This window comes from Erpetoichthys calabaricus, chromosome 2, assembly GCF_900747795.2.
Source record: "Erpetoichthys calabaricus chromosome 2, fErpCal1.3, whole genome shotgun sequence".
Lineage (NCBI taxonomy): Eukaryota > Metazoa > Chordata > Cladistia > Polypteriformes > Polypteridae > Erpetoichthys > Erpetoichthys calabaricus.
The window spans coordinates 349,943,810-349,960,727 of NC_041395.2; the positions used below are offsets into that span (position 1 = coordinate 349,943,810).

The 16,918-nt window shown below is 42.5% G+C and overlaps 1 protein-coding gene across 2 annotated transcripts in view; it reads right to left on the reverse strand.

Moving 5' to 3' along the window:
- Positions 1 to 873: 873 nt before the first annotated feature.
- Positions 874 to 16,918, reverse strand: part of LOC114647426 (prestalk protein-like) — an 87,874-nt gene continuing 71,829 nt past the window's right edge. For both annotated transcript variants that reach the window (XM_051922413.1, XM_051922412.1), the window contains exons 30-35: positions 16,086 to 16,196; positions 13,559 to 13,654; positions 11,806 to 12,072; positions 3,015 to 3,266; positions 1,500 to 1,582; positions 874 to 1,290 (exon numbers count right to left, since the gene is read on the reverse strand). In XM_051922413.1, coding sequence (XP_051778373.1) covers positions 1,225 to 1,290; positions 1,500 to 1,582; positions 3,015 to 3,266; positions 11,806 to 12,072; positions 13,559 to 13,654; positions 16,086 to 16,196 — 875 coding nt within the window. In that variant the 3' untranslated portion in view covers positions 874 to 1,224. The remainder of the gene's footprint in view (positions 1,291 to 1,499; positions 1,583 to 3,014; positions 3,267 to 11,805; positions 12,073 to 13,558; positions 13,655 to 16,085; positions 16,197 to 16,918) is intronic.

The following is a 16,918-nucleotide window of genomic DNA, read 5'->3' on the forward strand; positions in this document are numbered from 1 at the left end:
ACGAGGGCAAACAAAGACTCTTTATACAGGAAAAGATGGATTCTTCACAAGATAAACGCTCTGCAGTACTGTGAAACTCCAAAGAGCACAAAAGGCACACAATGCCCATTAAAAGCAAATCCAAAAGTGAATAAAGTTCCAATGAGAAATTCTGAGAATAGCTGAACAACACAGCAATGGGTCAAAAAATCCCATAAATCACAAAGCACAGCTGAAAACACACGGAAACCCCTTAGCATGTTTGAAATGAACCACCAGGGAATGTGGGAGACCAAATCCCAAATTATATAGAGCGGAGGGCAGCTTCTGGTGGTGATTGGCAGGTGGACCCCAATCCTTGGGGGACCACCCACAAAACAGGCAGAAAATATCACAGGCAAAGAAAGCACAGCAGATACTAGCAAAAGTAACATTAACATACAGAAACGGCTCAACAATGAACAGAAAGGACACAACACGTGGATTTGAAACCCTGGTCGAGACAACTGAATTAAAACAATCTGCTCCAGCACTAAGGTTCTTGGTAAGTCTTCCTTGAATTTTATACAGTGTGGATACCCTTTGGTCAATGAGGCAATCTCATGGCTGCCATGATATTACATGTCATGCAAGAGGAGCACCACAGACCTACTGACACGCCATGTCACAGCAGCCAACACATCCCAAAACAGTAGTGTCCATGAAAAACAAACAAAATTGAGGCCATCATCACATCACCACCTTAGCAGTAACTAAGAAATCCAGTAAGGAATGAATTCAAATACGTGGTCCATATACTGCTCTTCTTCGGTTGGCCCTGGTTTCTTCTTTGTTTCTAATAAAGGTGAGCCATTAAGATGTTTGTGCAAAATTTAAACTTTATTATCTTCCTAAAATCGTACACAAGCACCAGCAGCCACAGAATACAAAACCAAATAACCAAACCAAATTTGAGCAAAGCAAAGACTGAGAAAATACTCTGGCAGAAAACGTAATTCGGATGGCACTATAGAGCCTTTAATGGCTCAGAAGTGCGGAGTCCAAGTCGTACAGTGGAAGCTGAGCAGTTACCGGTCATGAATCCCACCAGGACTCTGAAGGTCAGGAACATGGAGATCAAAGAGCCAGTGAATACTGACAGGTGGCGGAGGGTCCTCACCGAAGCTGACCTCAGCGTTGCTCCTTGAGGATGTGCTCAGCTTTGGTCAACTCCTCAGAACATCACTCATGAGGAGACTTTACACTTCATTCATCTTTCCAGGAAGCTGAAAATGAGCTTTCATTCAGGTAACCATGAAGAAGTGTGCTCACCTAAGAAATAATAAGAAAAAAAAACTTCAGTGTAATTATCAGATGTTGCAGAACGAAGTGCTCAGCGTCCCATCACTACACTGTGAAAGACAACAGGGCGTCACTGAAAGCCTCCAGCAAAGGAACTTGAGCTGCTGATTGATACTCTTTAACGACAGCCATCACAGACTTGCAGTCCATCACCAGAGAAGACAAAAGTGAACACAAACCTGCTGAACAACGAGTGTTTTCGTGTTGAGGTCGAGTCCAGCAGAAGTCAAAAGCACCACTTGGTACCTCAGAGACACCCCAGCTGTAAGTAAAGACAACAGAAAATATAAAACACTGATGCAATGGCAACATTGACCTCCGTTATCTAACAAGACATGTGCTCAACATTCAGGGGCAGCTGGGGGCACCAACAGCCATGACAGCTTCAGCACTTTATGAATGGTGGTGGGCTGAGCAGTCACTCACTGTTTCACATAACTGGCCCTAAACTTGTTGCACATTCAGTATGTCTTCCAGGTGGCTCCATGCACTCTCACACCACTCATTTGGGGTCAGCGGTCATGCCACCTGCATTCACCTTCCCCAACTCTGTAAGCTCATCCAAGCCAGCATCTGCCCGGGCCAACAGGTTTTAGCAGCGGCGAAGCCCCTCAGAAGAACCTGCAGGTCAGCGCTCTCCACCAGAATAAATTGTGTGCTGCTTTTGGACATGACAAAAAAGGAGGAGATAAAAATGTGTAGGCCAAAATGATGAATTCCACTGTTGGGCGACATCATTTGTTTCTCTTTTTTTTTTTTGCAATGTGAACTTTAGGTTTTGCTGCAATTTCAATTTTGTGCCAATTATTTGATTCATCACTAGTTATGAATTAGGATGTCCACTTCTTCTGTTCATAAACTCGTGAACTGTTGTGAGGACATCCTACCGGTGAGGAGACAAAAGGCCTACAAGTATTTCGCAAAAAGCCATCCAGCCGACTGCCTCGTCTCCTTCTCTCACAAACTCGTTTCGATCATCACAGCCACGTCTTCGATACTCGGCGCCCATCTTTCAAGGGCTATGGATGGGTGGCGTCTTCCTTTCCCCTTGCATGACGGACTGGTTTTCTTGATGTATTAGATGCTTACAAAGGTTTTTATGGTCACTGAATCCATTTATGACTTTAGTTTATAATTTCATTTCATTCTGAACCATTCATCAAAATCTTTTTTTCATCGATGTCGCTTTGTTTTCTACTGGAGTCACCATTTTGTGATGTGGTCATGGAAGTGATTAGTGAGTGATGTCAGCATTGAGATGATACACTTCCTGCATGGCTGAGACTGCACATACTCTTAAGACTTGGCGCGTGTTCATCTCTTTTGATTTTGGAGATATTATTTGCTTCTTTCTGCCATTTTCATTACAAAATGTGGACTCTTGCGAACCTTAACCCTAAGTCTCATCTTCTGGTCCCTGAACAACTGACCTTCCTGCAAGCTTGAGCAGAACTCCAAGGGTTTTGCCCTCCTCCTTTCCATCTTATTTTGTGACATTGAAATATGAATGATGGAACAAATGCGATACGCACCAAATTGGAGTGTGCAAACTCTAAAGCCCCAAAGTCACAAATAATTGTACCTTTCACCAGCTAAAGTGCTTTTCATAAATTTTGAAAACAAAGGACTGATGAGGGAATTAAAAAGTATTTGCATACAGCAGGCCTGACTGCAATTGATCGGCTAATACTTACATGTAAATATGGAGATGGACGCAGCATCGCCTTCAGTTCCATCTCCACTGACTGCAGATATCCAGATGGTATATGGGCTCAGCGGCAGCAGGCCCGTTACATTTACAAATGTCGTGTTCACTGACATGGAGTTCGGATTTCCTTCAATTACAATGCTGAAGCTGGAAGCAGTGCCACTGGCCAGGGTCCACGTTAGGAATGTTGACGTTGATGTCACTGCAGTGGCATTTAAACTGATCACTGGAGCGGGTTCTGTGAAGAACAAAATAAAGACATAAACATCACTAAACAGACTGAGCGCAGCAAGTGAACAGGCAGAAATCGTGTGAATACATCACGGTTTAAAGGGGCTTTTTAGTTCCTTTCCACCAAATTGATAATTTATAATAAGGCACATTTCAGCGGCACGCCATCACTGTTTTCTGAATTCATGCCATATGTGTAGCAATGGAACATCTTAAACACGTAGACTCTGATTCACCGTTGGCCTCTTGATCATCAAATTATGCGAGGAATGTCCGACGACCAACCACCATGAACAAAAATCTGTAGTGTTGACTCTTCTGGTGCCCGTTGTTCGACATCTCTGAGCATGGCAACTTCAATGAGTGTCATCGGAGCTTGGAATTGGCTGTATCAATTCAACAGTGGCATGTCAAACGGTGGGCTGCAGAACTGGAGCTGCCACCCAGCATGGGCCCAGGCTACTTTTAGACTGATGCTAGTGATGAGCCAGCAATTTGAATTTGAAATTGAATCTTGAAATGATGCTGTTAAGTTGATGGGAAAGGAGCAACATAAATAAAATGCATTGTTATTATCATTAATGAACACCACTGAGCCAGTGAGAATGGTGCTTGATGGATATAAAAACGTTTTCCCCCCTCTCTGTATTTTCTCCTCATCTGCAATCTTGTAGCAGGACTACACTTCCCATTAGGCAACAGGAGTGCGCTGTGAAGAGCACATTTTCTATAACACATGTCAAGTTGCTTTGGTTCGTAAGATGACAGAAAGAGGAGGCCTGAGGACACCAAGCTAGAGGAAGCAAAAGTCATTTGTAACTTCTGCTGTTTCTAGTTGGTGGATATACAGTACATTCAAATACATTTTATGATGAAGAAGAGTTAAAAGTTTGAGGCAACATCTTGATTTGTAGCAATTTTAAAATCAACTTTGACTGAATCACCTTTGAATCAAGTTAATGACATTACTGAATACCACAACATGGGCTGATCTGAAGTAAACCCACCCCCCCATATCCCATGCCCCTACTGCTCCATGTGTCAAACACAAACTCAGAGCAGGCTGCAAAAGTGAGATGATCTCACATGTAACAAGAGAAACACGGCAGGGTTATGATTAGCAACTGGCAAGAGAAGAGTTCTAAAGAAGAGTTAAAGAAAGACGCTGAAAAGGTGCCACTGGTGGTCCATCTCAAATATGTAGGAAGACCAGGGGCCTCATGTATAACGCCTTGTGTAAAATTTATACTAAAACATGGCATATGGACAAAACATGCATAAAACTGTGTGATCAAAGTTCTACGCACTTTCCCTTTATAAATCCCAATCACATACACACGCCTATAGCCTCCCCTCAACTCCTACCTTAAATTTTGTCTATTTGAATATGCAAATCAATATAAATAGTCACTTCTGCTCATGTTTTGTTAAGACTTAAAGGAAAAAGCATGTGTGAAAAAGAAGAATTTCAGCGAATGCAAAACGGAGGTCCTGCTCCAAGTGGAAGCAAAGAAAGACGTCCTATTTGGTGGCTTAAGCAGTGGTATAAACAACAAAAGGAAACTGATGGAGTGGCACAGTGTGACGGAGGCACTCAAAAGTTCAAGTTCAGAAAGTTGCACAGTACCCAAAATAAAAGAGAAGTGGACAGATATGAAAGTCAATGAGAAAAGGTGAGTCGCCTACCCACCGCCTAAGTGTTATACGGAAATGTATTAGGGCCAACGAAAAGAAAAAAATAGGGACACAGTGAATTAAAAAACAAAAAGGTCTATGCGGAGATTAAAGTCAAAATGTTGGCTTTAATCTTGAAATTTCCACTTAAATCTCATGGTTTATTTTGTCATTAAAGTAGAATGTTGTATACTTCATCTTAAAATCGATATTTAACTTACTACAGTTTTTCAAATCCCATTGTAACTAAAGTAGCACATTAAATGCTTCAAATTCTAAGTGTTCCCCGACCCATTCATTAATCTTTATATGCTTCTTAAACTGACCAACAAGAGCTCACAGGCAGTGATCACCACACAGAATACATTACATTAGTGATATTACAGCTCTCTGAACATTTCAGAATACTAAGATGTACACTTGATATCATTTTCATGATGAAATGCATTATAGCATGTATTAAACATCTGGGGGCACGGTAGCACTTCTGCCCAGGTCACAGCAAGCATCGAGTATGAGGCAGGAGCAAGGGTGTGGTATAGCGGGTCCACAGCTCCTGTTCTAAGCCCAGTTTTAAAATAATCACCGCACTCGCGGCTTAGCGAGGGGGCATGGTGGTAGGGATGATTCGTGATGTGGGCGTTTCTCACCTAAGTAAACAGGTGACAGACGTTCCACATCCGGGATTGTTCCTGGGGGATGCTGATTTGCTACAGCTGCCACGTCCTCTTGATAAATAGAAGCGCGAGACGGCTAAAGGAAAAAAAAAAGAAATGAAGAAAAGAAAGACAGAGAGAGAGAGAGAGAGAGAGAGTGAGCGAGCAAGAGAGTGAGAGAGAGAGTGAGTGAGCGAGAGAGAGAGGGCAGGCTCGCGGGTAGGCAGCTGGAAGTTGAGCCCCGAGAAGGGTGTTTGGCCAACACTCGGTGGGGCAGAAAGAAGCAGTCACTCCAGCTGAGCGAGCAAGGAGCTGGAGTGACCAGATGAAGGACAGCTGGCCACGTAAGGCCTTGAAGGCAGCGGGAGTCGGGAGGCCTGGTTGGTGAAGTCCTTGACGTGAGCGTCCTGGTCGTCAAGAAAACCAATTCTCGCTCTTGGTTGAGTGCGTGATCGAAGCCAGGGATCAGGAGGCCTCCAGACCAGGCGAGCTGGGAGAAGGTGAGCTGCTGAGAGGGCGACTCTCCTGCTGCGGGGCACAGACGGGACAAGTAGGAGAGTCGCCAGGTAAAAGCACCACCAGACTTTGTGTTAAGGATTGCTTCCTGCATTGTTTTAACCTTGTTATTTTTAAAGATTTTTTCTAATGGATTTTAACCTCCACGTTTTTCACTTGCTTTTAATGGATTATTTATTTAAAGACTGTTTGGAAGGCACTGCACTTTATTTAATTTGGACATTGTTTTTGATTGTTGTTTTAATAAAAGCACTTGGCACTTTTGTACACCATCCCCTTGCTCCATTGTTGTGCCTCACTGCGAGCTCATCGGTGACATTACCGACGCTGTTAGGTTCAAGGGCTCCCGGACAGAAGATGGGAGTGTGCAGTGAACCCGCATCATCACAAAGGGTGAATATGAGCACACACATTGTGGTAGCAATCAACATCTTAACTAAACAAAGCAGCTTATCCTCTAATGGGACAAATCAGTAATCAGGCAGGAGAAAAGCCGTTTATTGTATCTTTTAATTACTCCTTGGCAAAATGCCTTAGAGGGAGCATTCATTAAAAGCTGTCTGGTACAGCATGGCCAGAATGATCAGAGAAACAAAAAGTAGAGGTTCATATTATAAACTACAGAATTTACATACACTGTCAATCGATTCATACAATTTACTCTGGGTGCTTGTTTGGTTTATACCCAAATGACTTATGCAAAATAAAAGTCTGTTATATTATATTCTAGCTCTTCTAATATCTTTGAATTGAGACATCACCCTTGAAATTTCTGTGCATGTAACAACTGTTCATTCTGGTTGTCTACAGGAGATCTGCTGACTTCTTAGTCATCTCTTAATTACCTTTCAGTACATTTTGTTGTTCATTTGACCTTTATCTGGTTTCCTGATATGCTTGAAAAGTTTTCTGACATTTATTAACCCTTTATGCTATTTCTTTAAGACGAATGCTACAGTATGTTACCCTAAATTTATTGTTCTACAACATAGACTAGTAACGTCAGTTTAGCATCACCAAACCCCCGACCTGCATGCTTTCGGAAGGAAACAAAAGAACGCAGAAGAAACCCAACAGAAAAAACATACAAACTCCAGGCAGGGAACTCCCGAGATGTGACCACCTTGCTGTGAGGCAGAAGCACTTCTTTCGCGCCACCAGGCCCCCATATGTTTAATTATTAACAGTATACATTATTTAAATGAAGTTAACAATTTCTCTGTAAAATGTAATATACATACGTTAATAAATTGCATCATTAAAATGATATCAGCTATACATCCTAGTATTCTAACAGCACACAGCACCAAGAGGATAGATAGCTCTTGGAAATCTAAATTGACTTAAAAGACCGCTGTCATCATCTGTAAATATGCGCTCTCTTCTAATGTTTCCATTTGCAATGTTTTCTGACAACAGTAAAGAAGCCTTGGTAGTTGGAAGAGTTTGGCCATTCTGTGTACCATTATATTATTACAGACTAGCCAACTACGCCGCATAATTATGTATTGATGGGTGAACACTTCCTGAACGACACAGTTGTGCAAATGGCGTGGGTTTGTGGATACCACTGTAAGTGAATGAAAAGATGGACCTCTGGAGAGAGCAACATACAATTGTCCGTGACTGAAAGCGGGATCGTCTGTGACGATGGAGGCCACGCTGGTGAAAGTTACTTTGTCGGTAGGGATAAGTTTCAGCACTTGTTCATTAAGGTGTAGCGAGTCTTTGTTGTTGACGCTTAATATGGCTTGCGTATTGAGTTGTTCAGGAGTCACAGTTGAGAAACACTTTTTTAATGTCTTTTAAGCACAGGGAAAAAAATTAACATGTGAAACATCCGTAATGTAATAAGCCACCAAGAAAAGTAACATTGCAATAATGCACGCTACGATCCGATCGCTGTAAACAGAAGTGAAAACAAAATCGAGCCCAGCGCATTCTTTAACTGCCTTGTGGTGCTGTAGTAGTGCTGCTTTGCAGTAAGGAGACTGTGGAAGATTGTGGTTTCGCTTCCTGGTTCGTCCTTGTGTGGATAGCGCTTTGAATACAGAGAACACCGCTACAGTAATCCCTCGCTATATCGCGCTTCGCCTTTCACGGCTTCACTCTATCGCGGATTTTATATGTAAGCATATTTAAATATATATCGCAGATTTTTTGCTGGTTCGCGGATTTCTGAGGACAATGGGTCTTTTAATTTCTGGTACATGCTTCCTCAGTTGGTTTGCCCAGTTGATTTCATACAAGGGACGCTATTGGCAGATGGCTGAGAAGCTACCCAACGTACTTTTCTCTCTCTCTCTCTTGCGCTGACTTTCTCTGATCCTGACGTAAGGGGATTGAGCAGGGGGGCTGTTCGCACACCTAGACGATACGGACGCTCGTCTAAAAATGCTGAAAGATTATCTTCACGTTGCTACCTTCTGTGCAGCTGCTTCGTGAAGCGACATACTGCACAGTGCTTCGCATACTTAAAAGCTCAAAGGGCACGTATTGATTTTCGATTGTTTGTTTTTCTCTCTCTCTCTCTCTCTCTCTCTCTCTCTGTCTGCTCCTGACGGAGGGGGTGTGAGCTGCCGCCTTCAACAGCTTTGTGCTGCGGTGCTTCACATACTTAAAAGCCAAACAGCCCTATTGATTTTCCTCTGCCTTTATGACAGTCTCTGCTCCTGACTCCTTTGAAGAGGAAGATATGTTTGCATTCTTTTAATTGTGAGACAGAACTGTCATCTCTGTCTTGTCATGGAGCACAGTTTAAACTTTTGAAAAAGAGACAAATGTTTGTTTGCAGTGTTTGAATAACGTTCCTGTCTCTCTACAACCTCCTGTGTTTCTGCGCAAATCTGTGACCCAAGCATGACAATATAAAAATAACCATATAAACATATGGATTCTACTTTGCAGATTTTCTTATTTCACGGGTGGCTCTGGAACGCAACCCCCGCGATGGAGGAGGGATTACTGTATATCAATGTAACGAAGTATTAACAGGAAATTGTCTTCATGTTAAAATAAAAGGCAAATTATCCACGACAAACAAACTGTTTTACATGCTGCATACCAACCCGCGGCGTAGTATACGCCAGAGGGAAAAAAATGAACATTTGCAAAATCTGTAACGCTGCTTTCAGTAAGTACAATGCACACGCGTTTAATTTGTCAGCCACTTTTTGCCAGCCATCTTTTCTGGTTTGGGCTGCTTTTGCAGTGTTACCACTTGTGCATATTAAATCTTCAAATCCTTTGAGTAACTAATTAACTGACTAACACCCACCCACTCAGCTTGTGTGAAAAAAATGCGCCCGTTCTTTCATCATTTTGTTGCAGCCTATCAAAGACTTGCTGATCATGTTTTCTAGACTCAATATACATTGGCTTTTCACTCAGCATGGAGGAGCTCATTCATCTCGGATTATTACATCCAGCTAGACTAATCTGCTACACGGCTGTGTTTGAAAAACCGACTTATCCCTGATGAGTTTCACCGGCATTAATGATTAGGAATCTGGTTGGAACAAAACCCTGCAGCCACAGGGGTTCACCAGGACCGAGTTTGGCAAACACTGCTGAACAGAGACGAAACCGACTCAGGTGAGGAGTTGGGCGGGCAAAGTGGTTGCAGCTATTGATTATTCAGTGTTGTTTGCCTGGGTGTCTGATCTGCTCGACGGGATCATAAATAAAAGTAAAACAATGTGAAGGCAATGTCACAGGTGATCCTGTGGTATAGTGGGTCCACAGCTCCCCTTCAAAAGGCCATTTTTAAATAAATAATCATCGCACTCACAGTGTAGCGAGGGGCATGGAAGTGTGGCTGAAATGGTTTCCGTGTGGAGTCGTGCTGCGGGCGTTTCTCCCCTGTGCAGTGTGCGAGCGAGTGAGGAGAGAGAGAAGGCCGGTACGTTAGAGTGAGCGAGAGCAGGCTCGAAGGCAATGTGTTCCTGTGGTATAGCGCAGGGGTCCCCAACCCCTGGTCCGCGGCTCACTACCGGGCCGCAGCTGTCTGACAGCCGGGCCGTGAGAGAACTGCTGGGAATGGAGACTCACTCAAACTTTTCAGAACGCTTAGCGGGCAGGGCTTTGCAGCGGCGCAGAGAGAGGAGAGAGACCGAGGTGAGAGAGTATTACAACAAAGTTATTTTTATGGTCCAGACAGTTTCCCCATATGATACGAGTCTATAGAAATCGCGTTACTACGAAGTACATTCAGCAGATGCTTTCATTACAACCAAGTGACCTTGAAATGCTTGAACGAATCATCCACAGAGCAGTTAGATCTGTGGTCGCAGCTCAGATGTGCACGTTTGCACAACGATCCCCAAACAGAAACATTGTAAAAAAAATCTCTTTCTTCGAACTTTCCTCGTACTGTTTTTTTTTTTTTTGCTGTTTTTGTTTTCTGTGGTTTTTAGTGATTCCTTTTGCTTATTGCTTGTCAACATTTGAAAAACATCCATTGGAATTTAACTCATTGTCACCCTCCTATAGAAACGGCAGACACGAAAAAAACGATAACAGTGTTAATGTTTGTGATGTGCAATCTGTTGGAATGGCAAATGCAAAGCATATGTTATATGCAAAAAAAGAAGAAAAATCTCGGGTTGCAAATGTATGCGAACTGCTTAATAATTTAATAATAATAGAAATGTTATGTAAATTGCGTATAAAACTGCCCCCCCGGACTGGTCCGTGGAAAAATTTGCATCTAATAAAGTGGTCCTTGCTGTCAAAAAGGTTGGGGACCACTGGTATAGCAGGTCCATAGCTCCCCTTCAAAAGGCCATTTTTAATCAGGCGACTGACAGTAGTGGAGTTAGGCACAGAGAAGGTCAGCTGCTGAGAGAGCATCTTGACTGTTGCAGGGCCTGCATCGGTGAAGCAGGTGAGACGCTAATGAAAAAGAGGCACAGGGCTTATTGGTTTTTAAAGACCGCTTCCTTCATTGTGTTTTAACCTCAGTTTTAAAGGATTGCACGGCTCTCTCTCTGGCGCTGCCTCTGTGTGAACCAAGGTTCCACTGAGGTTGACTAATGAAAAGTCAACTTGGCTCAGAGCAGCATGTGGACTGTGGCACAGACAAACAGAAACGACGGCATGTTTTCCGAGGCGTCGCGTCCGAGTTGGCGGGCGTGGCTGTGCGAGTTTTCGTCGTATCCAATGGTCTTAGAGTTGGTGGGCGTGGCTCCTTCCTGCGTGCTTTCATAGGTGTCTTGCCTGCTCTGGTGGTGGCTTAGAGAATTATATATATAGATTGATTACAATCAAGTGCCTTAAATTTGTATATGATATGCAATTAATTTTGGTGTATTTGATAAAGCCCACATCATGGATGTCAATCTAAAAAAGAAAGGGAGACCACACAGAAACAGTAGCACTGCTTTGACGCTGGGCGCTGGCCATTTACAACACTGAGCAGACACGTGCTTACGTATGGTGTGAGGCTGCCATGTGTGGCTCAACATCAAGTTTAGTTTTTATGCATCTCGAAGTGAGCGTGGAAACGGGAGAATGCAAAATTTTTGCATGGACACACCATTTATACTTGAGCACCCTGGTCATTCAACACTCATGGACAGCTGATCGTTTTATTGATTATCTTGACTTGCTACTAAGAAGCTTTCATTCGTTTTCATTTTCTACCTCTCCCAACAAGCAGAACTCAACATATTTGTCACATGATGTCGTTCTCAGACTTACTTGTGAAAACTGTAAGTGACGCTGCGCTGGCAATTGTGCTGCTGTTCCCATCCACAGTTGACACCTGCACTGTGTAGTTACTGCCAGGAGTCAGCCCACTTACAACGAAAACTTCAGAATACACCGTGACATCAGAAACGAAGACTCCTGTGGCTTCAAAAAGTTTAACCCTGGCGATGGCCACGTTGTATTTGGTCAGCGTCCATCGTAAGGTGAAGGATGTTGAAGTGACATTCTCAGCAGTCAAATTTGTGACAGGCCCAGACTCTGTGGAAAACCAGAACAAAGGTAAGAGAGGAGAGGAGATGTGGAAGGACAAAGAGATAGAACTTTATGAGCCTTTATGGTCACATGCTTGTCGTTTCCATTGCTAATTTTATGTGTCTACGAGAGCTTCATTTCATTTAAACATCTAGTGAGAAGTCAAGCAAAATGACCCCTTTTATCGGCTAATTACATCTTGCCTGAAGAAGGGACCTGAGTGTTGCATATTGTAATCTGTTCAGCTAGCCAATAAAAGGGGTCATTTTGCTTGACTTCTCACTACATTCTTAATGGCTAACGCGGTACAATACCCTAGTACTACATTTAAACATCTAAAATGTTATACTTGATGATCAGCCACATCTTTTCCACTTGACCATAGGAACTCCTGGGTCTCTGCTCGCTCCACTCACATCCACCTTCATGTTCTCATCCCATAACTCAGGTTCACAAGAGTCAACCTGAGCCATCCTCCCTTGGACCACAGCCCCTAAAACTGCCATCCCAAATGAGACCCTCAGTCAGGCCTTCAGCGATGTAACTGTGTTCTGTGTAATATCGTTACTCCTTTTTAGAGTCAAATTTCTTAATAATTAAGGATTATAGTTTTTTGGGCTGCTAAATCCAGTTCATCCTATTAGTCTTCTATTTCATATTGACATTGTGAGACTTTATCTCCATCTTATTCTGACACCATTTTATTTTTCACATTTTGTGATACTGCTTTTACAGTCGGGTGGGAGGTCTCGGTGCATACAGACATTGTGTTGTTCACGTCCTCTTTTTTCCGAGTTCACGGATAAGAACGGACTCTTAGTGACCTGTTTTTCTAAGTTAGTTTTCCGGGTATGTAACTCTTTGGCAGTGCTATTTTGAGTACAATTCAGGGGTTTGTTTCGATTTAGTGAAAGATTGACTTGATTTCCTAGTTTAAGAAGTCTGTGATTCCTGTCTTTATTTATCTCCTGGTCCTACAGTTAAATTATTTCTGCTAATTGTAGCAGAACACAAAGGTGTTTTGACCACAAAATAAAGTGACATAGTGACGAGTTCCTTAATGATTCTGCTGCATTTATGTGCCAACATCAAACAGGCATGCAGGCGATTGTTTCATCTGAAATAAAAAAGACAAGCAACAGGGGATTCACTACTGGTAGCTCAGAATTTCTGGAATCAAATGTGGAGTGTGCAGCTGTGGTCTGATGGACAAAACCAATTTATTATAAAAAACAATAATATGAATAAGAACAGAACTGAAGACTAAGAAATTAGTGGAAAAAATTTGCTGCCTCAAATGACGGCATGTAATAAAATAAATGATGGGATGTAATTAGAAAAGGAAAACGGAAATGGAAAACAGAGGGGATCAGAACATGGTGGAGACTTGGGGTTCCATCTTTTATGAGGCCTGCACGCTGGCTCTTCAAACCCGCCAAAGACCGACTGAGACATTCCTGCTATGCGCTCACAAATGGACCAAGCGACTTACCAGGGTTGTTGCAGAGGCTCCCTTGGCAGCAGTTAAATCGGATATTCTGGCAGAAATAACTCGAACAACACCCCATGTAAATGAGAGATGCACTGTCTAAAACAATAAAGAATAGGAAGGTCATTGTCAACATTTGCAGTGACATTTTTGTACAGTGGTATCCGAGGCCTTATATTAAAGAGCAGTCCAAACACACTCTTCGAGACATCCTCTCTAAGGGATACTCGCTAAAATCTCAGTTATCTTTCATTTTGTGTTATCGTAACACCCTGTGGTCCCTCTGGCGCTCTCTGTCCAGTGCACTCTTCAAAGACATCTGGACTAAGGCCCATTTTATGCCACAGTCAAATATTATTTTAATGATGAAGATGTTAGTCTTGCAGTTAACGTGGCCAGCTCTTGTGGTCGTGGGTGATGATACGGGCGATAGCAGACCCTACATGATGAGCTCTGGGTCAGTTGACTCCATTCTTCATGAACAGAACAATTCAACATGAGTAGCAAGATCTGTAGACATTGGTTGGTGAGAATGTTGACCCTAATGACCAGTGCCAGCTCTACCATATAAATAAACTAGACAATCAACTAGGATGGCCATGTTTTTGGGGGATGGCATTTTGTCAACTATTATACATGTATGAAGACGATGGTTGTTCTTACATCTATGCACGAAACTTGTGAAACCCCAAGGGAAGATCTTTGATCTGAAGGCCGTGTAAGGTTCATGTGAAACCCCACAGTTATGTACAGCACACATGAAACCCACCCTCTGCTGTTTGATACGATATTTCAATTCTCTGCAGCGACCTTCAAGACTCTGTGGTTTGGGGGTGACATTTTAACTTTTTCCTAAGGCGGTAAAAAAGCTTGAGATTGCACTGCCAATTACACAAGGAGAACCACAATTTTGGACCGTTTTGTACTGTGAATTTCCTTAAGAAGATTTGACACATCATCGTGACCCCTGACTGCAAACAACTGAAATGAGAACACCAAAGAAATTCAAGGTGCAAGCCAAGCCAGTGGCAGCAAGCATCATACAAACATGGCATTGACTGTGTTGTCCACACTGACCAGTCACCTCTCAAAGCCCACATAATCATTTAATATTACGCTGATTTGCTTTGGCGTCTGTGCCGGTCAATCCAGCACTATAAGCTTTCATGACAGTTCTCACACACTAACACTGCATGGGCTGTGAAGGCTCCTCACCCTGTTTCCAGACTTGCAGGGACATTTAATTTGGTTTAATGTTTGGTTATCTACCTAACCCTCTATTGTCACCACATTATCCAGGGGCACCTGGTTTGGGAACTGCTGTGTCTCTGACTGTAAGGCCCTACAACAGATGGTGCACACAGCAGAGAAGATCATTGGAACCTCTCTGCCCCCATTAAAGCCTTCTTCTAAAGCAATGCAGCAGCAAAACCTACAACATTGTGAAGGGCCACTGTCACCCCCAAGGGTCTTACTGTCCCACTTCCTTCTGGCAGAAGGTACCGCATCATCCAAACCAGTCCTACCAGCTGGACCTTCTGCCATTTGGTGATTCAGATCTGCTCCTGGTGGTCTATTTACAGCATATAAAGTACATTTGTTACTCTTGTTACTACTGTTGTTTTTTATTATTAGTCGTTATTATCTATGAGTGTATCACTTTCTGTTTAAAATGATTATTATCTATTCACTATCTATTTATAGTATAGTTCTTTTCCTGTCTTACACTTGTCCTCTGTTTATGTGTATGTTGCACCATGGTGGTCCTGTTATTTCATGCCACTGTATGCTGCAATGCAGTGTATGGATGGGGTGACAACAAAGCCTCGTGACTTGACTTATGTTTTATCTCCGCAGCATTTTTCACTAATTGTGGTTATTTCTGGAACCCAGTTTTGTAAAATGATTGTGTCGACCTCATTTGTAAAATGCTTTGGACAAACATGTTTGCTAAATGAATGAATTTAAATGCAAATGTCTGATTAAAATCTAAATAATGCCCACATTCTTCTCAATTCATAACATCTACACACGAGAGGGCACTTGCCACAGAAGACAGCAATCTGAGCCGCCGGATCGCACCACTGCTTCTTACATTTCATTTTCTTTTCTAATATTTCTTGTGAGCTCGTTTGTCTTTTGACTTCCTCTAATTACATCTTGCCTGAAGAAGGGGCCTGAGTTGCCTCGAAAGCTTGCATATTGTAATCTTTCTAGTTAGCCAATAAAAGGTGTCATTTTGCTTGGCTTTTCTCGACTTCCTCTAATGAAAGACTCAACCATCGCCAAACACTTTGTTGTGTTGAATTTGGAGTTGCCTTCTATGGATGTATTGATGATGTCGGTGGCTGGCTCTTGTGATAGTAAAGTGATTGTTGCAGTGAGAAACTCCAACGGGAGTCTCTGCCTAAGGTGCGCACACACACACACACACAAACACACACACACACATGCACACACGTTTCAGATGCAGTAAATAGGCATTGTTTCAAACATAAATCAAATACACCACTCGGGTAGCAGGACTCACATGGAGCAGTGAAGCAGTGGTCTTCAACGCCGGCACATTGATCTTGGCTCCTGCACGTGCCGTCTGTTCCTGCACAGCACGTCAGTTCATTTATAGGCAAAGAGACATTTCCTAGCAGTCAGGGAGAAAAAAATGAAAGAGCGTGTTATGTCTTTTAATGAATGCAAGAGTATAAATGCGAAAAATGAATAAGCGTGACAATTCAGACACGAATGGAACAGCAAAGACCGCAGCAGATGAAACAACATGGAAACAAAATGGCGGCAAATGCGCACATCACATGCCGAAAGCAGCAGGCACATTTCAGTAAACCTTCCAAAGAGCAGGTTACAATTAACTATGACAAAGGAATATCTTAGCACAGCAATAATCAAACTGAAATAGAAGAGTGCAACACTGTCCCGTTAAATACATTTGTGAACAATAAACAACTGAGCGGTACCTCACAGATTATAAATTGAAATCAAAATAAGAGACAGCAACATAAATGAAGAAAAGAATGAGAATACTGACAGAGGAAAAGCAAATTAAGGAATGAAAGCAACCGCCAAATAAAGTCACATTTAAATATGCCACATGTGCAGTCTGTTACTTCTTCACTCGTTTAATCCCAACTCTAACCTCAACAGCCCATCTCGAAGGTCTCTTTGGTCCTCTAACAACTTGCTGTGCAAGTCATGGTGGGTAACGGCTCATGCGGCCGATGTAGTAACAACAACAACAACATTTATTTATTTCTATAGACACATTTTCATACAAGTGATGTCACTCAAAGTGCTTTACATGATGAAGAAAGAGAAAAAAGACAAAATAAATAAGAGAATTCGGGAACA